Here is a 26,501-nt window from a genome sequence, read left to right as displayed (position 1 = left end):
TCACCCTTCACAGGATCCGAGCACTAAATTGCAATTTATCGTTTAAGGAAAGTAGCCTCAAGGGTGGAAGTCACAAAAAATAATTTGGCCTCTCTTCTGCTCTTGTGACCCCTGACCTCTTCCAAAGAAGAACATGGGTGTGATCAAACCTATATGAAAGCGGATATGCACAAGGCCAAATAACACTAAGTATCCAAATAGCAATGATGATCCCATAACTGATGCAGGAGAACCTGCATCCTGTGTCAGAAAGCAGCCCGTTTGTCTGCAGACACACTGTATGTGGCAGGACCTTTATGGACCTTTTGTGGAGAACCTTTTTCTGTATCAAACCACACCACAATGTTTCCCTAACATGAGTGCTTAAAGGGAACCATAAAAAGTATAGTAATGCTTTAGTGTACCCTGCAGGTTGAAAATGTGACGCGCAATGTTTACCCAGTGAGTTTGAAAAAAATGACGCTAAAGGGTCCTGCTCATATCTGACAAGTTGGGAGTGAGAAAGTGTGGGTCATGCTTTCACATCCTGAAGTAAGGAGAGATCACGAACTTCCATAAATTAGGCAGAAGGGAGCACAGGTAGTCATTACTCTAAGAGGAACAACTGTTTCTAGCTCATACACACATACCTCTAGCCTTCCAATACCCCGGGGCTGCCATCAATACCACCCAGCCTGACAGCTCCCATACAACACCTGACTGTCTCCACCCAGGCCCAGAAGTTCACTGTCAACACCTGACAAACACACACATCTGCACAGCTGTGAATGCCCTGTAATATAGGACCAGATACACCTCTGTGGTTTGACATCTCCTTCTCAATCTGCGCTCTTCCTCTCGTCTTGCTGTCATGGCGTTTGATATCTTGATTCTGGCGTGGCGCTGAGGAAGCTCGCTGGGGGACAGCGTTTTTTAGACAACACCGTTGCTCTGAATTCTCGCACCTGGGAGCATTTGCATAAAAAATGACACAGGCATGAATCACAGAATGACGGATTTAGGGCAACAGATATTGCATTCTGTAACGTCATTTGTAAGAACCAGATAACACTGGGCAGTGACACTTGGTAATTGTTTTTTTTAAAGGCATACTTTGAAGTGTAAGTCTCGCTTTAAATGACACCTTTAAATCATGGGAGGTACATATATGTGTCCCAACTAAACTGACCCAGAAGAACATGTTTGTTTTATTTTTGCTAAAAGAAAAGAAAAAACTCACTGAAATGTACGTGCAGCTCACAATTTACAGGCTAATTTCATTGTATGAATAAGGTACTAAGAAAATACTTTATTCCAATATTTACTTTGAATATGTCATAAGGTCCTTGAATAAGGATGAGGTAAAAAATAGGACTATATTTTAGAAATGTTGCTGCTACCAGGCATGTCAGGTTCACAAAGTAGAAACAAAGTGCACAGCTATGGAATTATGTTGTCAAATGTTACCAGAACTAAATTAGGGATTTGGGAATTAAGGAAATAAATCTTTCTAAATAAACCACTTTAAAATAATTTCTAAATCAGAGCTAGCCACTGAAGTCTATCTAGAGTGCACACAGAGTTTTTTTCTTCCAACCTGTGACAAATACTGGGAGGACTCTAGTCCCGTGCACCGTGCCTGATCTTGGTTTGAGTTGTCGGCGTGGGTCACCGGACACGGGCAAGCACTGTCTACAAATGTCTATGTGCAAGTGCTCTTGTCTGTGAGTAAGTACCCTGGGAGGCCACAACAGGAGTCCTCACTCATTACGCCGATCACATCAAGTTAAGCACTTCCTTCCGTAAAAACCCGGTTTCTTTCCTTGAATTCCTGCACAACCCCTGCTGCTTCTGTCTGCCTGTCTATCGCAGCAAGTCATCTTCACTCATACGTTCTTCTCCAGCCAAATGTGAAGGTCAAGATAACTGCGAACACAGTCGTGTACGGAGCCTGACGCACAACTATGTGCACACGAGCCACAAGCCACAAGCTTCTTAGGCGAGACAGTATCAGACAATGGACCTCTTATGCAGGGCAGGACAGTTACTTCAGCGCCCGCATGCAAATAAGAGATTCCTGAAAAAAAAACAAAAAAACAGGTAGAATAATTTGCACAGCATTTCCCCCCAGTCTCATTCTGAAATTTTTGTTTTCTTCCCTCACCTTTGTCTGGAAAATCATTATAGAAGAATGTGTGTTATAAGCAAACATTCAGAAGGCAGAACAGACGAGAGTTTTTGCACAAAGATGATTCAAATGGACAGTTTTTGCTTCTGTGCTTCTCCAACAAATGTATGTTGTTATAATGTACAAGTCTTTGTTTTATGGAAACACTGTTTTAAAGGCCTGTTCTTGTCCCTGATGTCCCTTTGCTGTTTCCTTTTTTTGGGGGGAGATGTTTGCTCTTTGTAGACAACTGCTGAATTAACAATAGACAAGGAGGAAGTATTTGAAATATTTATTGTCTTTGTTACAAGAAACAAAGAGAAATCACTGTGGAGAAACACAAAATGGGAGATGAATGTCGTCTCTATGGTCCATATGTACGTAGTTGAAGGTTCCTGTGAGAGTTAAGGAAACATAATGCCAATCATTTCACTATTGGGTCAGTACGAGTTGTGTGTGTTGATGCAGACCTGTGATACAATGATAGAATCAAAAAATAAAGATGGATAAGGATTTTTTTTTCTTCGTTTTACCTGCAGTACTTAAGCAGCTCGCCCAAAATCAAATTCTGGAGATTAATAAGATATGTCTGTCAAAACAGAGGGGCTCCCATGACCGTGACAATGATCTGTCACCGAAAGATCCTGTGTGTGTGTGTGTGTGTGTGTGTGTGTGTGTGTACAGTATGTATATAGATAGATAGTGTAGATATAGTATCATTCAGGTCAGGCGCATTGGGTTGTGTAACGCTTGCCTTTTACGCAGATGCCACTGATGTTGGTGCCTTTATGGCTACATCAGTTTAGAAACCTGTAGGTTGCTCACATGCTTTCATATGGCTTCTCCTGAAAGATGTTCTCTCTCTCTCTCTCTCACACACACACACACACACACACACACACACACACACACACACACACACACACACACACACACACACACACACACACACACACACACAAAGACTTTCATTAAACACGAGACCAGCTGGTCCTGCATCATTATGACATCTGCATGCAGAGTGTACCGGGACTTGTGCTGCTATATCGGGAGCGCCTCAGCTGAACTAACCCTAAGCGATGTTCGACCCGTCTGCGGTGTGCCTGTGACTGCCTGTGACTGCACCTTTGATAATTTTCTCGCGCATTGCTTTTCATCTCTTCACAGAAATCAAGTACGCAAGAAATCAGAAAACAAGAGCCTCAGCGACAAATTTATTTAAATAATTGAAGGGGGGAAAAAGAGCATTAATGAAAACATCTATTCAACCTACATATTTTAAATGTTTGTACAAAATACGGTATTTCTAAACGTGATTATCATTGTAGTTATACAGATCAGTAATAAGACTACACTGAGCATGCCATATCTCCTGTACATGTTATACAAATATTTACAGTCATTCAACATGAATGCATTGTCATCGCCGTGAGCAAACTTGTGATTTTTGTTTTCATACTACTACTGTTGATATATGAGATATTTTCCTCTGACACGACTGAAAAGTTCTTACATTGTTAACACATGAAGAAATTACATATTCTCAAACTAATACTACTTAAAGTTTGTAGTTCAAATTAATATATTCATTTTGGACTATTTCAGCGGTTCATGCCCCTTCAACTTAGAGTTAGATTTAGTTCGCCCACGGATTGATCTGTCATTGCAATTTTCCAGTTCTGTCATGTTTGCTTCATCACTCAATGAGTGAATATACACAGCTAAATCCTGGATGTGTTTTTATTTTACCTCACCCCTCATTGTTGTGCTGTCCTCACCACCCTGCCTCTTCCTCCCTCTTCCTCCCTCTCCCTGTTGTGTCTCCTGTTCCTGCTCTTCTTCATTTCCTGGATGTGTTTCCATTTGGCGACACCCAAGCCTCGTCCTCGTGCCCTTGGTGGCCTCTTCTCCAACCAGAGTGAATCGCAGTACTCCTCCAGAGAGCCAATGGGAGAGCTCATCACTCTCAGGTAGTCTTTGTACCGCTGACGGGCCTCTCCGCCATGTCGTAGCTCTGCCACGGGGTCTTCGCTGGGCTTGGTCTTCCCGTCCAGTTGGCCATGTGTAACGAGTTGCAGCGTGAGACGGAGGAGAGTGTGGGTGAAGCGAGTGTGCTCTTGAGCTACGCAGATATACACGCCAGCATCCGAGACACGGAGGGAGAGAATCAGGAGGCCTCGATCAGTGTGAACGACACGATCGTCCAACCTGACCTGGAGAAAATGCAAATAAAGAGCGTAAACAGCTTTATCATGAAGAACAAGGTCATACAAATGCATCTGCCTGAGGCTACGATGACCAGATAATAAACATCAAAAGAACTTTTCTTAGTATTCCTTTCTGAATTTAAAAAAGCCTTACAACAAAAAAAAGCAAGAAATGTGTGTCTCTGTGGCCCCAAATAATCAATCAAGCTGGCTGCACATCACAGAACACATGCTTGGTACCTCCCACCCTGTTTACACACATACATTGTCATGCCTGATTTGTACCCAAAGTGCATTACACATGGTAATGACCCCTGAAACAGGAAGCATATTGAATTGGGTGTGGTGAGAGGTCATTATGTGGTGTGGAGAGAAGCTTAGATGTATGATGAGTGCAAGCAGTCAGCAAAGACAAAGAAAGGTGTGTGTGCGCGTGTGCGTGTGTGTGTGTGTGTGTGTGTGTCCTTTTGAGAATTAGTTTGAGTTTTAGACCATTGGAGTGTGGACATATCTCTACACATTGAATGGAAATCGATGCGATCTTTGTGTGTGCGTATGTTATGGTGTAAGGGTGATGTTTATGGTCCTACATGATTCATCAGGTGCATGGCCGCTGTCAGGACCTAAAACAACACAGCTGTGTTCAGAAGACAGTCAGAGAGATTGAGAATGTCTCCAGTGTGTGTGTGTGTGTATGTGTGTGTGTTGAGGCTTCAAAAGCATACTTTGCTCAGCCCTGCTCCAACTGCCCAGAGGTGATAACACAGCTACAGAAAGAGGCCAAGACAAAAACTTGTAGAAAACTATGAATATTTGCGCGTGTGTGTGGTGGTTTCCAGGTCTGACACTGATGATGTGTTGTCCAAGCAGAGGTATGCCCACAGGCCTCAGAATCTCTTTTCACCTTGACCCTTAATCACATCAGACTTCCTGGTTTGTCTCCTATCGCATTCTTGTTTGCTGACACACCTGATGGATCCACCCCCCAAGAAAAAAAAAGTGTATATATATATATATATATATCAGTATTTAGGCGATAACGTGTGTGCATGTGAAGCAGTCTCACCTCTGACATCCACAGGAGAGGCCTCTGTGACTAAACAGCAATGCTAAACATTTATACTCAGCCAGAGTGTGTGTGCGTGCGTGCGTGCGTGCGTGCGCGCTCTGTTTGAAGCGTATTGTACAGATGACTGTGTTTGATTTGTATATGTAAGAGCAAGCATGCATGTGGAGCAAGACAATTTTCTTGATAGAATCACAAGTGTGAATAGGTATTTTTCTATGCTTTTGCATCAGATTCAGAGCTCCCCATGCTTTCCGGAAGGCATCACTTTGTTCTAATGAACACTGCATGAAATTCAGCATCATCCATGCTTTTCTTATTACAAATTTTCTAACGGGCCAGCATTCCGGGCTCCAGGAGGCGAATTCACACACTGTAACAGACACACAAACACATGCTGTGAGAAAGACATAGAAATCTCCTTCGGCTCACATCTTTATGAGCTGATTTTTTACAAGGGGATAAGAGAAGTGTTTGTGTGAATGAGGAGATTTGTTTTGGAGTAGGCTGCAGGTGCTGCTGGCAGCTGGTCGAGGACGCCCTTCCTCAAAACCCATCAGGAGGCAGCAAGTGTGGAGAGAAACATTTAAGGGAAGAGACTTGGAAGTCGTGGAGGCCACTTGGAAAAGTATGAGCAAACAAAGTAGACGGAGTAAGGAGCGTGAAGGCAGCAAGTGAGGAGAGATTAAGGTGGCGCTGATATGGGGGGTTGAAGGACAGGAGTGGAGATGGGATGACAGACAGGAGGAAGCAGTGGGTAGAAAGGCACAGGGAGTCAGAGGTTGAAATGATCACGACTCCTCTGACATCACCTGCTCCAACATCACATGCCCAGCTGTGAGAGCGGGAGGACCACATCTAATGCAGCAAGGAAACGTTAAATCCCCCAGACCAGCAGCAGCAGCAAATGAGTGAACTCAATAAAGTGGCACGTAAATTGCACGTATTCATCTATTCATTTATCCATTCAAGCAAAGTCTGATCTTCTATTAAGCTTCACATTTGAATGTGTTTCCCCTCAAGTCATAATGTTCCATCTGTTTTTCAGTCATTATATGGACACTTCAAACAACACAGCAGCAATTTTTAAGTTGCACATCATGATAAATCTCAACATTGGTCAGTATAACAAACTTTTGCAAAGGGTTTTGCTCTGAGATCTCACCTTAGTCATAATTATTATTGAAAAAATGCATAAGAAAGATAGTGACCAAATAGTGCATTTAGCTGCCGATAAGTCCAAGTGGTAGCTCGCTCCACTTTTACATTGGCAGGCAGAGAGATACAATTTCAGTTGTATAAAACATTATCGACATCACTGAACTTCCCATCGATTCACTAAACGCTGCACATTTTTCCAGCTTCTGTGTCTATCACATGACAATCCTGAGGGAGGAAGACCTCCTGCGTTCACTCCTTCATCACTTTGTCTAGAGGACAATAGGTCACGTTGCATCGCATGCCTATACACACAAACACAGAAAACACCCCATTGTCTTCATTACCCAGGAACACATGGCTGTCCCTAGGGAGCGCTCTGTTATGATTTCCGCTGTAGGGGATCATAAAGAAACACACACATGCATGCACACAGGCACACATGTATCCACACACAGAGCCCCACGAAGCACAGGGCTTTCTGCTGCGCAGGCCTGTAAAGGAACACATGGGTCTTTAGTGGCCCCTGCACCTGTCAATGTGTTTACATTCGCCCCTGAGAGCGAGGACAGCGGACCATTTGTGGGAGTAAATGCGCGCAGTGGGGCGCAGTGGATGACGAGGAGTGAGCGGGCCGAGTGGCAAACAGGCCGCTCACAATGGGCGGAGGAAGGTTTGTGTGTTTGGACAGCGGAGGGAAGGGCACCGAGGTGCTGAGTAAGCAGGTCTAGGTTGTCTGGTTCAGGAGACAAGTGTCATCCTCAATGAGTCCTTTTCCACACCTAAAATATAAACACATTATCTCTCTCTCTCTCTCTCTCCTACAACTTTCTCTGCATACTATCCTGTCTCCCAGCAACACTTTGTAAAGTCATTTTTGATCCTTTGTAATGGCAAGTAGTTAAATAAATGTATTATGTGAATTTGTACCAAATTAAGAACTTGTATCGACTGACAACTCAGCTGTTAGAATTCATCCAGAAGGCCCATTTTCTGCACTCTACTGGTCCACTGCATGTTGAATTTTAAGCTATACGACTATTTTTATCTTTTAGATTTCTATAAAGACATGTGTGTTATAAGCAGAGCCTGACCAGTATGCATTTTTGGGGGCTGATTCCAATATTAGGGAATATTTCCTGCATTTTGTAATCTGTAAAACTCAACTTTTCACATCAGTGCACATCGGCAAACATTAACGCAGAGCCAGACCCGCCTGATTTATGGGTCTGGCTCTAGTAATTAGTTGTTTTCTGTTGCAACACCTCATTTTTCTGCCCAGAACACAATAGACATATTCTCTAGTCTCCCCTGAATAACCTACGGTGGCCAACAAGGAAAAGCAGTTGCATTCCAGCATTAATACTTGGCTACTATTTGAGAAAATGAAAAAAATGTGGATAATGCAGGATAAGAACATCTTCCTTTTTTTCTTTTTTTCCCCCCATATGAGATAGATGATGTCCCATCTCCATCTCCTTGGATGGGTCTGGTTTAAGTCATTCCTCACCTTCCTCAGAAACAGAGGATCTGCAGAAAATTTCAAAAAGCCCTAGACACTCATAAACATCCATAATGACCCTATTCAAGGAACTAGTGAGACCCCGGGTTGCTCCCTTAATAGCTATAATTCCACAACGTCTGTGACTTTTGGGTTTTCAACCCTGCATATACGCTGTGAATGGTCTCGCCATGGTCCAAGCCCGGCTTTTTATCGTCCCTGAGATAAGCAGGAGCTGCAGTGCAGTGATTTGTGGCACAAACAGTGGTTAATGGGCTCAAGCGGATGCTTTGAAGTAGTTGTGTTAGAAACTTTCCCTGTTTTTTGACCTGGTATCACTAAAACGTGACCCCTCGGGTACGCTATACTAAAGAAAAGCAAAAACAAGGCGCACCATGGCGTAAAAGGAAAATAATGTCAGGGGGTGAAAATGATTCGTGCATCGGTGTTTGGGTGGCGTGTGTGTACACGCGTGCACTCACTAACCTCCTCCCTGCGTTCAGATCCAGGTCTCTGTATGTACCACCGGATCTGGGCCTGTTGAGATTTGGGGATGCACTCGAGGAAGGTGGAGTTGCTTTGCACCCCAAAGAGAAGCTTCTCCTCCACTTGTCCCCCACTAAGACCTGAAGAAAACACAACTGTTAATGATCCAAGGGTCTTTTCTGTGGTTTATTAAAAAAAAAGGTATGTCATGCAGGTTTCCACTGAGAGCTGGAGAAGTTTAACATCTATCTGTTGACAAAGACAAAATGGCTTTCTTACGAAGACAGGTATAAGATGAACTAAAGTCCACATACTGTCTTCTGTGTCCCAACACTGACTGGCAGGGTCCCCGTGCTTGATGTCCTGTCTCCTGGCTCGCCTGGAGATTTCATTTAGTTTAATTTAACAAGGTCATCTGTACAGTATTTCGGTTTCATTAAATTATGAATCTAATTGAATATTTAGATATCAAGCAAAAGACAGCCAAAGACAACAAACAACACCGAACAAAGAGGAACCTCTCATACATCTGGGGTATGTTTTTTTTTGGAAGTGGAGATATTTGGAAAAGAAATAGGCTGTGGTGAGCATGTGGAGAATTTGGTTCACTTTTGGCTCTGGCAACAATTTTTCACAACAACCTACAACGTGATTTATATGGTGGCCGAGAGAGAGAGAGCTCATCCCTTTGCAACTCAAGAAAACACATGCAAATCGACAGAACACAAGCAAATTAATCAATTTGACAACACATGCGCTGCAAATACTCACAACACAACCTAGGAGACAAAGTATTTGCAGGTCGTTTGTCTAGATTTTAGATGACCTCTGTTTACTTTTAGCTCTTAGTGGGGTTTTTTTTTACCAATTTCAAGCACATAGTCTAAAGTGCATGATGCGAGTGCCTTTAGGGCATGTCCACATCCACCCTCGCTAGTTACCAGCAGAAAAGGGCAGAAGGGCACAACTATGAACTCCACACACACACAAACATGGGGACGCAGGGCAACAAAGGATTAGTTTAAAGCAGTTTATGAAAGTAGTGTTTTAATTTTCTGTTTTTTTTCTTTTCTTTTATTACTACAAATCGCACAAGATCAAATCAGGATATTCAAAAAAGATTCCCATGGCACAGAGACGTCACTGTGCATCACCTCCTCATACATGATAGAGTGAGTCCATTTAAAAGTTTCTACATTTTGAATTTGCATTATGTGTGCATGTTTTTGTTCAGGTTACAAATGGTTTCAATTTGGTCGTTTTACATTATTGTCCTTATAAGTGATTCTACTCTGTGTGGGGAAAACAGAAATTGGATGATGTGAAGTAATGTGGATAGGCATAGTATAAATATCGTCAAATGTAAAAATTTAGTTTACTAATTCAAGGATTCAGGATTTTTAATGGATATTTTATCATGTTGTGTGTCAGAGTGTGGTCTTGCTGACAATGTCACTGCTGTGAAGGTTCATCTTTTCATTTCAGTAAATAACCTTTTGCGAGTTTCCTGTTCTATCCTGATTTTCATATCATTTTAAAGAGTTTGTTAGAGATGTTGGCATGTCTACCAAAACTCTGATCCTGCTACAGACCCTGAATAAACATATACACTAAAAAAAAATCAATTTTCTTTTAATAAAGGGCAATAGTAAGAAGTGTGACATATATACAGCACCTTTTGGATGCAGGGATGTATCGAGAGCACGTGTGTCCATCCCAGGCACAGTAGGGATCTCGCGCCAGACAGCATTCAGCACAGGCTTGTCCGTACAGGTGACATCTACTGAGTGAAACCTGCGCTAGGCCCTCGCCTGATCCCACGTAGAGCTGTTGCTATAGCAAAGAAAAAGCACACCACACTCCTCCTTAGGAAAGGTAGAAATGTAAGCTTTTCAGAGTTTGCCATTCACATAGTGAAGAGCGCAGCAGGAGATTGTCCGAGTCGGACGCGTTAACAACAGAACATTCAGGCGAGGAAATTTTACTCGGGGGGGTTGGCAGGTAAAGTCAGAACTTAAGTGGATTTGACAGCAGGTTTATTCTGATGAAAAATTAAGCTTTTTGTCGTAAGATTTGTTTGACAGTGACCCCCCCCCCCCCTTATAGATGTTTTCTACATTCTGGAAATTCAGGCAAATGTCCTCAGGTTTCCTACAGTGTAATTCATGTATAACTAGGAGTCAATGCATCATCACAAAAAGACTTTCACTAGTGTCTGACTTTAAATAGACACCTGAAATGAGCAGTTTTTACAAATGGGACTCCAAGACCTCTAACTCATCTGAAGTTAAGGAGATTCCCGAACAGAAATTCCAAACAACAACTGAAAACACGAGCACACACACACACACACACACACTCACACACACACACACACACACACACACACACACACACACACACACACACACACACACACACACACACACACACACACACACACACACACACACACACACACACACACACACACACACACACACACACACACACAGGTCAAAGACTGCTGGAGATTAATGTTGGCTGTGATTGGGGTTGAAGCGTCTACTGACACCCCTGACCCTTAGATAATGAGGAAGAATGGGAGGGAGGGAGGGGACTGCGCTTTAAGGAAATAGTGAATGCTATAGTGAGAGCGCGAAATTGTGTTACAATAATTAGTTGGGGATTACAGTAAAAACAGTATGTCAATGTGCCACATAAGACGTGTGCATGAATGAAGGCAGAGAGCAGAGAAGATATGCAGAAATAGTAAAGAGCTTTGGACGGAATCGGGTCGAACCTGTTTAGAAGATATCTTCATACTGAGGATGGGAGTGGGAACCTGCAAAAGGTTTGACAAACAAATTTTTGATAAGCATATATTGCTGGAGCACTGTCAACGCAAATACAACAAATAAGTTGTTGATTTAAAGCTCAGCAGAAATCCCTCAGTGTTGCAGAGTTTGCGGATTTGTGTGTGTGTAGATGTGTTGTTCAGAAAACCTGGAAGACTTGAAGTTCTTCGAGCACCACTTCCTCTGTTGACCAGTTGTCTTGAGTGATGCTCACCACCTTCAGAACGGAGCCGGCATCTATGACAGGAAGGTGAAAATCAAAAACCATGAGAGCATCAGCAGAACCTGTCTGAGGACAACACATTGTCATCTAGTGCCCTCTGCTGGTGATGTATAGAATTGCAGGAGACAACTGGTGTGTGTGTGTGTGTGTGTGTGTGTGTGTGTGTGTGTGTGTGTGTGTGTGTGTGTGTGTGTGTGTGTGTGTGTGTGTGTGTGTGTGTGTGTGTGTGTGTGTGTGTGTGTGTGTGTGTGTGTGTGTGTGTGTGTGTGTGCGCGCGTCCTAACCTGTTCCCAGGAACATGACCTCATATGGTCCATCCTCTGCTAAAACTCTGTCCACCACAATCTTGGTCAAGGTGTAGTCCACTCGCACACGTGTGAACACAGGCCGTCCAGTCAGAGGGTAGACAGACCGATACATCAGAGGGTGGAATCGAATGAAACTGACCACCTCATCTGGGAAGTCTTTGGTGGTCTTGATCCTTGGATCATATGTCTTGCTGGGACACTGAAGTGCAAAAAAATACAAGTTCATGTAAAACTAAGTTTCAACTGACAGCTCTCTTCACTGATTTATAGTTTCACATCCCCCTCTAGTGGTCAAATAGAAAACTGTAAGAGGCAAAGCAAATCTGGTACATCTGTGACATGTACACCACCACCACCACCACCCAGCCCCCTCGCCCATTTCCCCCTTGAATCAAATGAGGCCATCTTTAGCATCTTGTGATTAGCAAGAAAGGCTGATTTTCATTATCTAATATCTAATAAGAGGTGGGAAAAGAAATCTGCAGCTGTATACGTGATCAAGTATGAGAATTCTATGTGTCGCCCAGCCCCTTAGTGGGCAACGCACCGTTCCAGGACGTGGGTATGGTATCCTGCCCTCGTATTCGACCCATCGGTGGTCAGGCCCCTCCTTGTGAGCATACGGTCCGTTAAACGCGGCCCTTATGTCCGCCATGCTGTACACGCACACTGCTGAGCCGCGGAAAATGGAGCTGGAAAGGGAGTCGAAGCAAGAGACTATTAAAAGATGAAAAGAGAAGGAGAGGGCACGCGCAGTATTGATGATGATGTGATGATTACTGAACTCACCTGGAGGTGGTGAAGACTGCGTACACTACGGGGTTTTTGTCATCTCTGGTAGGGAGCAGAAATATGTCCTCTTCAAAACAGAGAGGGAGGCGACACAGGTCATTTTGATTTCATTACCATTTTCTGCACAGAAAAGACAGCTACATTTCCATCTCTATTTTTATGTACAGGGAGCAGCTACAACTATGGCTTCTGAAAAGGCTTCACTGCTGGTACATTTGGAAATTCATTACCTTTGTTTGTTTTTTTAAAACATTCACTCTGAACATAGTTTCTGGAGTATAAAACGCAGTTCGTTGGCCTAGATTCCTCACATGCTGCTCCCTAGGTCACTTACGGAGCTCGTCAAAGTGTGTGTCCACTCCGTCTGGTCCAGGGATAGAACACACAAGACGGGCCTTGAGGAAGGTGGTCCATTTATTGGTCAGACTCCTCAGGCCACCCACATCATTCTGAAACACAACCAAACGCAGAGCAGCTAAAACCACAGTCAGCGTAGTGCGGCCGGCCAACGTGGCCCAAAGACAACTGCAGTCAAAGAGATACACTTTGTACTCAACCACAGTCTGACTGTAATCTCTCTAATGGTCTTACGCACAGAACGGCAGCCGGACTCGGGGTTTCCTGCGCTAATTAGGAAAATAAACAGGTGAACTACTGCTCGTTTCACTTGCACAAAGGAGTCCTTCTTGTGAGTGTAATGACACTCAGGTGCAACTGAACAGAGAGGAGAAACAAAGAGAGAGGAGAAAGCGTAGAATGAGAAGAGAAACAAATGAAAGTGCAGCACATGTGAAGTGCAAAACACAAGGAAGTGCAAAAAATCAAGAAGAGGCAGCAGGTCAAGGGTGCAGATTTTATCTTAGCATGTGAAATACTGTTTGGAACAGCCACCTTTGACCGAGCGATGTTAAGAGCGTTCAAGTGCACCTCTTTCAAATGCATGAAAAAACTTGAGAGAACCTCCCTATTAAACCTGGTCGGGGCTCCAACTAAGTGGTATAGAAAAAGGCCGTTGTGTTTCAACACACTCAAAAACACACGTTTGTTTAAGACCAAAAAAAGAAAGAAAATGTAAAATGTAAGCACTTAATGAGGATTTCACAATGGTGATAATCTTCAAAGAGGATTGGAGTGAGGTGCCCTCAACTTTTACATGCAGGGGAGAAAAAAAAAACCCTGCACTTATGGATAATGAAAGAAAAGAACAAATACAAAGACCCAGAGAGAGGGATCCCCGAGACGGGAAAGAAAAGGAGAGGTCTTGTAATCCAGAGGAATCTCCTTCCAGTCTGCCTTACAGCTTACTCTCAAGTCATAAATACGCTGGAGGCTTTTCTGAGAATGTAGCAATAGACCTCCGAATACAAATAGCAAACTGCTGCTGGAGCTGGTCCCATTTTTAATGACTACTGGCACACGCTGTGGCAGACGATGGTTCCCAATCATGAATCTGACCGGCCTCTGTCCTCAGTCAGCTGTGCAGTGTCCTTCCAAGCTTACAGTTGTTTTGACAAGCTGTCAAATAGAACATAATGGGCACTGAAAAACGATATGCTCCTCTAATGCCCTGGAGCATCTAACAACCGCAACAGAGAGCTTTATTGCTTAATTTCCTCAGTTTAGACATGAATTTGAAGTTTGTGCAAACCGTGCACATTAAATTTCTATGAAGCCAAAATATGTCTCCGGGATGACAACATAGTAAACACTTGTCACCGCTTCATCCTTTCGGGTAGCAAACGCTGACAATGAAGTGGTGCAGAGATCTTTCAGCTGCAAATCGATTTCAGGGACAATCTAGGCAGCAGCGCTTTGGACGCCGCGGAGCACAAAGGGGTTTAAAAACATGATTTACTGCCCCTGACAGCAGCAGCCGACGACTCTTTCGGACGAACAGAAAAGAAGAATTTATCAGCGAGATCTGCTCCTACGGGACGTAGAACACGTCTACGAGCCGACTAAGAGATCCTTCAGTCAGACCGCAGTGGAGTTATGACTACCACACGCACTGTAAGAGATCATGTTTTTATACTCTCCCTTCTAGTCCCACTACATCTCACCCTTCTCTAAACTCTAGCACTATCTTCCAAGCACAGATTTCTCTCATAATCAACTGATCCATGTTCAGTATCTTGGTTGGGACTTTGTCTTTTCCATCTCTCTCTCTCTCTCTCTCTCTCTCTCTCTCTCTCTCTCTCTCTTCCCCGCCAACTTTCCACCCGCGGCCTCACGTCACCGCCGTGCCTCTGAGTGCCTCCCGCTTTCCTCACCTTCCTTCAGTAATATCTCACCTTGCACACACGAGCCACTCGGGTCAGGATGCTCTTGTCGTTGCCCTCCCACGACACCTCGCGGAAGAAAAAGTAAATCTTATCATCATCGGGGTTGTAGGTGTCCGCAATGGGATGAGCAGATATAAACCTGCCCTCTGAAGACGCAGAGAGGGGAAAAAAAAAAGAGAGGGGAGATTGTTAAACATGTCTTTTGCCACGCTACGCACACATGATGTGGCACTAACACAACACTTAGCGTCTGTTTATTTATAGTCTCGCTGTCGAAGGGCAGCGGGATCTGATTTATTACACTTTATATTTACTACGCTAAACGTGGGGCAGCCCATGAATCCTCAACTTGTTGTACAGTTTGCGACATGGACTAATAAACTGATAACCAGGATATTAAGGTTACTTTAAAAGTGGCGCTGTTTACTTTTCTATGATTTTCAGCAGCCGTATGGCAAAGAGATCGTCCTTTGGATGGAACACCCACGCTCAAACATTCACCCTAATCACATGTCCACATTGTTTTAAACAGATCCTTTCATTAAACACAGAACCACAATGCAAATACTTTATTTCAAGTAGAATGCCTGCATTGGCAACCTAATTTAAAGACGTATTGATTGATTACCATTGGTTATAACCTTACTTGAACAGTTCAATTGAACAGACATAGCAGATATAATAACATCATTTAGAGTTTCCAGTTGAATGAAAGAGCATATTCGCTCTTATTCTTTTTTGCTCGACACCAACTGCAGAAAGACAAACATGCTCCACTCTGCTCACCAGCTAGTTGGTAACTTCTGTGTGTCGTTTGGTGATGTTAATGTAGCGTGTAGTTGGGTTTATACAACAGATGCCTACTGTGGCAAGAAGCAGGGTGGATTAGAATGGTTTACATGGAACCAAATCAGTAAAGTTGCAAAACCAAGATCTAAGACTTAAGTGGTATGACATAGTATCGTATTTTATAAGATGACCATACGTTAAATCTTAATCTGAAAAGCGTTGATACGTTTTGCTGTCGAACAAATAATAAATAAATGTAGTGAAGAAAATAGAACAGTATTTGCCTCCGACATGTAGTAAAGCAGAAGTAAGTTTCAATGTTTTCAATAACGTCAAAGGTTTCTAGACTGATTGTATACAACTTCACAAATGCCAAGTATTAATATGTTGTGAATAAATATTATTCACATTATGATTTTTTTTTTGTTTTTAAGATAGTTTCAGAACAAGGACATTAAAAAGTGACATCATGTAGTTAATAGTAGTGGGGGGTAAAGGAGACAACAGCATGTTGACGTCAGTGTCCTGATTCAGGGGGAACTAGTCCAAAGTCTTGGAGTGTTGCAGTAACATTACATCAACATGAGCTCAACCCCGAGGAGCCGAGCCAAACAGAAGAGGGTGATTTTCCCCAGCGGAGCAGCTTAATGTACGACTCCTAGCACACTCGACAGGAGATCATTGTTAGTCATGCACCACTGGAAAGAGATCCACAGATTCACAGGAACAGGAACGATGTGCTCTCTCTCTATCTGCACGTCCGGCTCCAACACATGCTGTGTACAGTACACAGAGAGAAGGAAGGAGACGTACTTCCTCCAAACATCTCTGGCTGTGTGGTTGTGAAATGTGGAGACCAAGTGTAAGGATTTAGATCCTGGTGAAAAATGTTGCTACACGGCAGCAACCCATCAGTTGCTGCAGCCCACTCGTGTGTGTGTGTGTGTGTGTGTGTGTGTGTGTGTGTGTGTGTGTGTGTGTGTGTGTGTGTGTGTGTGTGTGTGTGTGTGTGTGTGTGTGTGTGTGTGTGTGTGTGTGTGTGTGTGTGTGTGTGTGTGTGTGTGTGTGTGTGTGTGTGTGTGTGTGTGTGTGTGGCTATGCCATAGTGTGACTAAGTCCTTGAACTCTGTGGCACACTGTAAATTCCCCTCTAGGTGTGGTCCGTGTTCAGCTATGGCATTCGTATAAAGGTCCCAGCTAGATGAATACGTGTGTTGTTTCCTCTGTGCAGGAATGCCAATAACCATCCGAAAGGCACAGAGAGGCTCTGTGCATCAGTGGAGAGGCTGGAAGTTTGAAGGAAAAGCAATAACATGAGTACCATTGATCCAGTAGTCTTCGGAGATGTCTGTGCGTATGTAGTGCTGGTCAGGTGGAGGGCCGAGGGAGCGTGTGAACGTCGTGTCCTTGCCCAGGAAGTCCGAAGATGTGCCCGCATACAGGTACTGATCTGGACCAAGCACACAGACAGGTCGACCCAAATATTTCAGAAAACATGAACTGTACGTATGTGATTAAATGTACAGCATACAACTGTAATTGAGACTTGATATTTGGATTGTTTAACCATGAACTTCATTTGAAATAAATGAAAAGAAAACACAAAAGGAACCAAATATGTAGAGCTTAAAACGTTGTTTTTTTTTACGTAAAATGTAAACATAATGTACTTCTTTCTACCTAGTTTTTTTTTCTGTAAAATAATAGTTTTCATTTCAGCAAACATAAATTCCAACACTTATATAGGGCTCATATCGGCAGACCGAGGACAGTTTCCAGAAAAAAAAAAACAAACATAGAGAGAGTCAAGGTTCGAAAAAACCAACTTTCTTTAGAACTCTCTGCCAAGTTACTGTGTTGCTGCCTGAAAAATGTCCGCTTGCCACTTTGTTAGCAAAATAATTTGGAGTCAAAATTCTGGGAAACATCCCCTTCCCGGGGATGTGGTGCTGTGCATTAGTAAAATCCTGGTGCTCGACAGATAAGGCAGGCAGGGGACTGCCACGGTGCACAATTGTGTGCTGGCTCGTTTTACCTGTGAGGACTGAGGTGAATGGCTGCAATGGATCAAAAGGACACTTCAACCTGCCAGACTCCACTGTACTGGACAGCAGCTGGAACACACCATCCTGAGAGGAAAGGGAAAGTAGTATTACATTTTCAAACATTTCAAATCCAATCCTGAACTCCTGCAAAAGCGATTCTGACTAAGTAGACTCACTTAAGTGTACACTTTACCTCTCTGCGCCCAGTGATTTCAATGAAAGCACAGTTTGGGTGGAAGGCTCCGGTCCCGCAGGCGTAGACGTGTGTTCGATTGTAGTTGTGGAGCACCCTGACAAAGTTTGCACACTCCAGCTGGATGAGCGGGGACGGAAAAAAAGAGCAGCGGCGAATTATGACGGAAGGCCCTGTTGAACAGGTACAGTATATTTCGTATCGCAACGCACAGTGGTGAGCCGATTTTGTGCACTTACGTTCGCATTTTTGCCAGCCAGTTTGCACATTTCCACTCTGTCCCGGGGAGCAGGCCAGTGGAACTAATGACAGATGGATGAAAAGAAAAAAATATTTCACGTCTCATTGTGTTGCCTCCAACCTCAGATCTACGATTTATGTGCAACTTTTATTCAAGATTTTAATGCTTGAGCTTTTAAATATACAGAGTCCTAGGAAACTGATTTACAGACTATTGCAGTGACTTCTCAAAGTAATTGAAAATATAATACATATTCCTCCTGTTATTGGATATCTACATTGGCCATTGCTTTTGCATTTTAGGGTAGAATATAAGGTTTCATAGTTCACTGTACTACTAAGTAACCCCCACCCCCCAAAAAAACAAAGATCCCTCTTTTTTTGGTTTGTTTTGCGATTCTGCTTTATAATTTGTTCAATTTAGCTTTTTTATACATTCATCTTTAAACAATGACCAACACCTCTGGGTGCTGGTACGAGAGTGCAATGGACGTTTAAGATCCAGTGTCCCTTCAATATACCCCGGCATGTTCACACGTGTGTTATAACAGGCTTATGTGCTTTGACCCTAAATCCTACCAAGTAGCGCTATCGCCAAACATGTTCATGGCTCGACAGACCTTTGATACGCATGCAGACACGCCGGTCGAAAATATGAATATATCTCATGATTCCAAATCATTGCATGCCGCTGAGGAATTCAAACAGAAAACCAGTGTGAAGTTTTGACTGAGTGCAGTGTGCAGGGCCTCTGTAAGGCCTTACACAAGTTTTGAAACCCAGTGTATAAAATAATCTGTGGCCGAGTTTTACCATCTACAGTAATTTAAGATGGTCACCAAGGATCTGGAGAGGTCAGTTGAATCCGGTATGGAGATGGTATCAGTTGAAGCAGACGGTATATTTTCGCTACAGGAAGAACAAACCACGGGTCAATGGGTCGTCCTTTCACATCTTTCGGTCGCTCTGTGCTACGTCACACGTTTGATGCTCTGGCTGGTTCACCGTCTGCTTTACGACTGTTGATAATGGCCCCCTGGAAAAAATAGTGAGGGGTTCCAGTCCCGGTCACAAATGCAAATTGTTTCCGCCAATGCCAGGATAGCTGTCTCCTGATAATCCAGGTAGATGCTTGCTCGTTGTTAGTGCCCTTTTTCTGGGTATTGCCACTCCTTTAGCTAATAAACTGCATGTTCGAATTTCCAGGTCACACTCACTGTGAGGGGCTGGTCCCAGAAGTCAGAGAATTAAGGGTTTTGTTTCGGTGCCTATCTCCCATCAGTATCAATTACTTGAGAGGCAACCAAAAGGCAACACTCTGAGAGCACGACTAAGAGTTATAACAAATAGATAACGATCAAATAAACACACTGCCGTCCCCATCTTGTCATCAACCTCAGCTGCATAAACACACACTCACATCTACAAACATTAACATATGGCATCCGTCCGAGTGTGTTTGTGTAAATGTGCAAGTGCGAGCGTGCGTGCGCCAGAAATGTGTACACGCTCTGTGTGTGCGGTTGTGTCTGTGTTTGCGCGCGCCCTCCGACATGATGACCCTGAACCTCACCAGACACTTCCAGTCCGCGACTGACTGAAAGGTGAGCTCTTCTCTAGAACAATATACGGCTGAGAGCATTCCGACCGTGATGGGAAAATAATACCTCACATCGCCCCACTTAATCGCAAGGCAGGTATAAGTGTCATGAGCTCAGGCTAAAGTACTGTCTCCATAATAATGAACTGTTCACAGTGAATAACAGAGGTTATCAGGATGTCTCGGGTGACTCCAAGCATGATTTTGCATGTCTGGGGATTGGGTCAGCGTGCGGAGGAGATCTCCTGCTCAGACTTGACTTCCTTCCAGGACTGTCCTTTAGCAGAGGGTGTGGAGACTCTCAAAACTTATTTAAATTACCTCTCAAGTATAGCGAATGACCTGAAAAGCCACAGAAACTAGTTTCATTCTATACCCTTCCATATATAATCTGGACATTCCCTATTCTGTCTGTCCTTCTCCAGCATCACGTACCTTTCTGGGGGCTCTGGCCAGATTGTCAGGGTCGAGCAGATAGATGTGATCCCTGGCTCCGAACAGAAGGCGACCCCTCTCCTCATCCAACAGCAGCGAGTGGGAGTGGAGGCCATCGGAAGGGCCCAAAAACAGAGACACGCTGCCAGTTTGCAGCAGTTCTGGCCCAGAGAGAGAGAGAGACAGACATACAGACAGAGAGATTAATAAAATCGCATTACGGACTATGCTCATCCAACTAACTTCAATGTATAATGCGTCATCCAGCATTGAAAAAAAACAAACATATTTCAACAAGATTACACTGTCAAGCTTAAGTTATTCTCTGCACCAAAAATTCCAAAGAAAAGTACGGGGGTTACCTGTCAAAAAACATATTAAAAACATGTCTTGACTTGATTCGGCGCTGCCTAATCCTCTGGGGTTCAACACCTTATAGCCACACACACTGACAGAGAAGAGGCACAGTAGCAAAGACTTCAACAACACATTGCTTCAGCCGTGGATATTTTTAAAAGGTACATCATTAATCATGACGATATCGCTCAGATGGAGGTTTATTTATTTCATCTGCCTCATTTGCAAATGACTATACGAGCCTGGGGACATGTCTGTCGTGGGCAATTTGACGACAGATCACGGTGACAGCAGCTGTAATACCTGTTGCTCACAGTTTGCAGTTTTATAACGGCCACACTTGAAAATATATTGCATCAAAATAGTTAAATATTATGTATTTCGGCAGTGTTCCGTTAGTATTGGTTGGTACGTTGGGCTCCTGGCTTCCAAAGCCCACCAAGAGACTTTTCTGGGAGCTGAAAAACTATATTCTCAGCTCAGCACTGCGACCTTGATCTCCCTGATCTGAGGAAATCTCTTCTATCAGCGGGCTCTTTTCATTGCGCCAGTATAGCAACATGCCTTGAATAAACACCGGCTCAATGCGGGGGGAGTCCTGTGGGAGTCACTCTGAAAGGATTGACATTGCGATTAGCCTCTTGGTGTGAAGGACTGAAGAGGTTACCAGCCTCCAATATTTGAACATCTCGGACCCCTCCACACCACGGCATCATGCTTAGACCTCCTAATACCTCCTCCTATACACGGGCTCACACTCACACACAGCACCCCCACATGCTCCTATCTTTCACCCCTACACACACACCATGCCAAAGCAGCAACAGACTAAACCTCACAGAGAGATTAGGCCAGCTAGCCTTTGGCTAATCTGTTCTATAAACACAATTCACTATGGGTCCATAGAAGCCGCCTTCTATGCCGCGGCTGCTGTTCAGCGTATAGTGCTCCGTGCCCCTTCCTCCAAATAAGAGCCCTCAGTCCCATCAGCGGCTCTCCATTTAGCTCCTCCACGGGAGTTTGTATTACGGAAACCGAGCGGGCTGGGTTTTTCTAGACACACAAATGTGCGGACCCAGTTTCCAGGAGATTGGCGTTCACGCATGACGAGCGCAGGCGATTGCCCAAGTCCACTCGCTCGCCGTGAATCTTCCTGAGATTTTCCGGCTGTATTGTCACCATTGGCTCACTCTGGCCTTTTTTCAGAAATTTTACACGGGGGGGGGGGGGGGGGGCTGGCAGGAAAAGTTCTGGAAAAAATGTCTGGAGCAACATTTGCGTCCTCACATACAGCCCCACCGGAAAAGTTCACGAAAATATGCACGCTTCAGTGCATGTCTGAAAGCAAATTTAGGCTTTTCTGATAAACTACGCTCTATAATAGTATATATACTATTACTATATATATATATTTGTGTGTATATATACATATATATATACATACATATATACACATATATATGTATATATACATATACTGTATATTTCTGTAATATACTGTATTCTTTATCATGAACATTGTTGCCTTTTGTCTGATAATATGAATCGAGAGCATGACACAGGAAACACACATTGCTGTGATTATGCTCCACATGAATCGGCCATATGCACTGGGACAAGAGTCACATAGCTTCGGCATGACTTGGCACAGTGTTCATTAGTAGTAACGTACTGATCATTGTTGCTTCTTTTAAGCTAGCTGAAATGAGGCCACAGTTTTCATGCTGCATGATCACAGCCTCAGACGGCCACTAATATGCAGTGTAGGACGTTCCGCCCGTGGTTTCAGAAAACAGAGGGTAACGTCAAAGCCAGAATTATATGATAGGTCAAGAAGTAATCTTGATAAGAAGCTAATACATGTGAGCTCATGAACAGCCAGATTTAATTCACTGTTGGGATTTGCTGTTATTAATCTTTTTTTTTGTTGCTTGGTTAGTTATTGAGTTAAAACTGTCAAAAAAAGTAAATGATGATAAATATGCTTTTGTACTCTACTGTATAAACTGCTGCATATTTGTGTTAATCCATCCTCTCGGTCGCACATTAATAACAACAGTTTGAGTTAACATCGTATTTAAGATATTTGAATCATGACCAGATTTGACTTTTCGTTTGGCAGAGGGCCACGTTGTCTATGCTGTGGCTCTGGATGAAACTTGAACTTAAGCCTCAAGATTTGTTTTTCAGACTTAGGGACAGATGAGTTACTCAAGTTTAGAGATGAGCGCAGTAGTTTGGAGGTGTTCACTCAAACAGGGATGATTTAACTTTGATCGTTTCACCCTTCAATCACTGAAGCTGTGCTTTCACGGGGCGGGGGCGGAGGGGCGGGGGGGCGGGGGGGATGTTTGAAGAGTGATCACTGCTGGGTGCTGTTGCCTTCGAGCAGTGTGCACTGATGAGATGTTGACAAGCTGTGTGCATGATGTGTGCGCTGGGTGATTCTGCTTTTGATAGATTCCTCTTTGCTTCGGTCATTCTGACTTTGAGAGCCATACATGGACATTGTTCTACTGTTGTTACTCTGAGGTCCAAAGGAAACTGCTGGTGTTTCTCTTGAATGAACCGTGAAGTTTGGTCAGCCGTGCTCAAAGTCGAGACGGAGAAACAAAGCACACATTCTGACAGAATATGAAAAAAAACCCCAGCCGTCTGAAATGTCCTGGCCCAAGAAAATCCAATTGTATATGAAAGAATGAGCTCCGTTTCATCGACTGGTTGGTTTGGAACATACATGAAATAAAACAAATTGTGGCGCTAAACACCAGACTACTGTAACTGCTGCATAAACACTGTCCCGAGCAATCATTATTCCTGCAGCTACTTACGTATATTTACTTTGGACACTCAGGCCATACATGTGTATCTATTTCCAGCCATACTGGTTTAGAACGCCTCTGACCAGTTTGGAAGTTGAAGTTTACTTTTAGGTCACAGTGGGGATTTAGTTTTATGGAGCAAGACTGAAGTTCATTTGTGTGGTTGTGTGCAGTCGATACTTAGCATGAGAGATGGAGACTTTGAAGTAAAGTTTGCACCTAAGTCTGGGGTGAATTTCAAGGGGAGCAATAATTTAGCTTTCCCTTGGTGGCACAAAACAAACAGACTCAGATGAAGCAAAACTAAACACTTGGACACACTGCACATTGCCGAGACCGGCTAATATACACAGAGCAGATTGAACGACACTGTCCCATGCACCAGGAGCATCAAGATGATTTGTAGTTCCTGCATGTGACTTAGACTTATAGGACTGGACAGCAATAAAAGTGTATTTTATAAAAAACAAACATTGTGTCATTACAATTATAAATATTCAAAATATAAATCTGACTGCAGGATTTATGTTGATGGAAGGATTAAGAGACTGTGTTAGTGTTTCACCAGGAAGGTCGCCAGAACACATTTTTGTGCTCACAAAAATGACAAAACAGGGAATTACGATGTGGGCTAATGGATCGGTAAGTGGATGTTAAATCTCTCATTATACTTAAACAGTGTGACTTAGTGTGAAACTCTGTCTTTTCACTTTTCTTCTTGGCTGTGTGCACAAAATCACAAGAGAGAGAGAGAGAAAGGCAGGAGCAAAATGTTACCTAGAAATATAGACAAAGCTAAACATGGCCTAGGAGGATGCACACTGATTGAGCCAAACGCTAATCCAAAAACCATTTGAAAAAGACGAAAACGCAAGTGAATCAAAGGCGTGATTGAGGGTCATTTAACTTGTTCGGTGCTTTAACTTCAGCTGAGCACAAGTGCAATGATGAGGCGAGTTTGCATGAGACAAAATATGCGAAATGACCTAAACTTAACCAAAGTTAATTACAAAGTAAAACAATACCAACGCATTTAAGTAAAAGTTACAATAAAATAAACAGATGAATCGACAGTATTTCAGTTCTTACCTCTCTGGCTGAGTTTGACCCTGGGGACACTCTGTTTGACGCCTGCTCCAAAAGGGAGGGTGGCCAAAAGCATCAGTCCCACTAATGGAACCCCAGGATGGGATAGTACCTTAGTCCTCTTCCCTTGGCCGTCATAATCACTGCCAGGCACGGAGAACAGAGCCCGGACTTGATTCAGACTCTGACTGCCAGGGTTGTCTTTCTTCATCGTGTGTGGAGTGGTCTCGCTCCGTTGTCCCTCTGTCCTTCTCTGCAGCCCTGGAGGGAAACGGGTGTGAAGAGTCAAGCCAGGGAGGAGCAATCATAAGTTTGTGTGTGTGTGTGCGTGTGCGTGTGTGTGTGCGTGTGTGTGCGTGTGCGTGTGTGTGTGTGTGTGTGTGTGTGTGTGTGCGTGTTTCATTCACGCAGGATACGTACACATGTTTCTGTCGTGACTATTCATCTGCTTCACCATGGAGCCCTACAGGCATGTCCCCTCTCTTTACCCGTCCCACATCAGCTGTTGCCCGTCACTGGCTTACCTTTTGTGTCGCCTTTAAAGCTGTTTGCCCGAAACAAAGGTCAAGCCAACAAAGCCGCCACATTCTGCTATCTTTCACCCTGCCGTGTCCCTTTCAGTTGCTCCCTCTCCACCATCTCATGGATAGCTCATTAATTTCTTTACCTGAATGATACTTGCCAATAGTTTGAGCATTGGCCGATGACCCTGTCAGCACCTCTTTTATGTGCTGTAAAAAAAAATGGTCCATGTCCTATGTAGGACTTCACAGTGCATTAAAGAGGCATGAAGAAAAGACATAAATTCAAACTGTGAAAAGTGAGCTGTATGATTGAGCCGTCATGGGAACACTCCCTGGCCTTTCTGTCGCTAATAAGCAAGGAGAACTTGAGCGATGTGCAGTAACTGAACACAGAATGAAGAAGTAACACTCTAGTACAAACTGGACTATTCTTTTGTTTATGTTCTGAAAGGAATTAGGAACATTTAAGCAGTGGAAACTGTCTCAATCTTACCCGACAAATAATCCCCGTGATTGAACAGTTGTCCATTTAAATACACTTGTGGTTTGGATTTAATGTGTAAGGTGTTACTCTTTCAGATGCTGATGTTCAATAACCTTGCACATATAGTATGTCCATAGCCTTCAAAGAGGTATTGTTGGAGAGCTAAGTTTGCAGGGAGGACTTTCCTTGTTTTTTGGCAAAGGTTCATCAGTGTTTGTAGTTAAATCAGTGTTTTCAAAGATGATTGAAATTATTTAAATCAAGATACTATGACAAGGGATCTATTTATATGCCTTTAAATTACTTGCTTAATTCATTAATTTAGGTAATTTCCTGATTTGGGTGCAAATCATTACAGTTAAGTGCATATGAGTAGTATATTTGTGCCACCACGCAAAAGTGATGCATCATACATAGATACTATGTTACTTGGCCTGCATCTGTGCACTTCCCACAGCCATATAGCAAATAATTAACCAGACAATTAAGGATGAAATCAAAAGAATGCCTCCCCCCTCAGACCTTATTGCTAAATCTCCCTCATTACTCTCCTTCCACCCACATTTCAGATAACACGCGTCATTTTGACTTGTGACAACAAAAACAATGTCCACCTAAATGAATAGATCCACTGTGGCAAACACGCTCACATTTCTCAAACACTAAAACCGAGCATGATGCTTCCACTTGGAAGATTTCGACACACAGGCTGGAGAAGACACAATCACCCTTTGGGCAAAATATGATCCATGCAGTGCCCAGTTAGTTATAAAAAGTCCCATTCTGAGCACATACATTCATTTACGCCTACGCACTCAGATCTGCATTCCATGATAATATGTACAATGGCATGCTGGCAGATAGCTACAAGCGTTAAAAGTATTCCATTTCATCCATCATTTCACTTTATTTATTTGTCC

The 26,501-nt window shown here is 43.4% G+C and overlaps 1 protein-coding gene across 1 annotated transcript in view; it reads right to left on the bottom strand.

Moving 5' to 3' along the window:
- Nucleotides 1–3,332: 3,332 nt before the first annotated feature.
- sema3d (sema domain, immunoglobulin domain (Ig), short basic domain, secreted, (semaphorin) 3D) overlaps nt 3,333–26,501 on the bottom strand; it is a 29,670-nt gene continuing 6,501 nt past the window's right edge. Inside the window, exons 2-18 of the mRNA XM_047333369.1 lie at nt 24,577–24,834; nt 20,309–20,469; nt 18,273–18,335; nt 18,034–18,153; nt 17,831–17,924; nt 17,117–17,245; nt 15,016–15,152; nt 13,059–13,173; nt 12,722–12,791; nt 12,480–12,624; nt 11,909–12,131; nt 11,550–11,638; nt 11,347–11,388; nt 10,240–10,397; nt 8,879–8,943; nt 8,565–8,704; nt 3,333–4,359 (exon numbers count right to left, since the gene is read on the bottom strand). Coding sequence (XP_047189325.1) covers nt 3,904–4,359; nt 8,565–8,704; nt 8,879–8,943; nt 10,240–10,397; nt 11,347–11,388; nt 11,550–11,638; nt 11,909–12,131; nt 12,480–12,624; nt 12,722–12,791; nt 13,059–13,173; nt 15,016–15,152; nt 17,117–17,245; nt 17,831–17,924; nt 18,034–18,153; nt 18,273–18,335; nt 20,309–20,469; nt 24,577–24,784 — 2,415 coding nt within the window. The 5' untranslated portion in view covers nt 24,785–24,834 and the 3' untranslated portion in view covers nt 3,333–3,903. The remainder of the gene's footprint in view (nt 4,360–8,564; nt 8,705–8,878; nt 8,944–10,239; nt 10,398–11,346; nt 11,389–11,549; nt 11,639–11,908; nt 12,132–12,479; nt 12,625–12,721; nt 12,792–13,058; nt 13,174–15,015; nt 15,153–17,116; nt 17,246–17,830; nt 17,925–18,033; nt 18,154–18,272; nt 18,336–20,308; nt 20,470–24,576; nt 24,835–26,501) is intronic.

Source organism: Scophthalmus maximus, chromosome 7, assembly GCF_022379125.1.
Source record: "Scophthalmus maximus strain ysfricsl-2021 chromosome 7, ASM2237912v1, whole genome shotgun sequence".
Classification (NCBI taxonomy): Eukaryota; Metazoa; Chordata; class Actinopteri; order Pleuronectiformes; family Scophthalmidae; genus Scophthalmus; species Scophthalmus maximus.
This window is presented reverse-complemented; position numbering and strand designations above follow the sequence as displayed.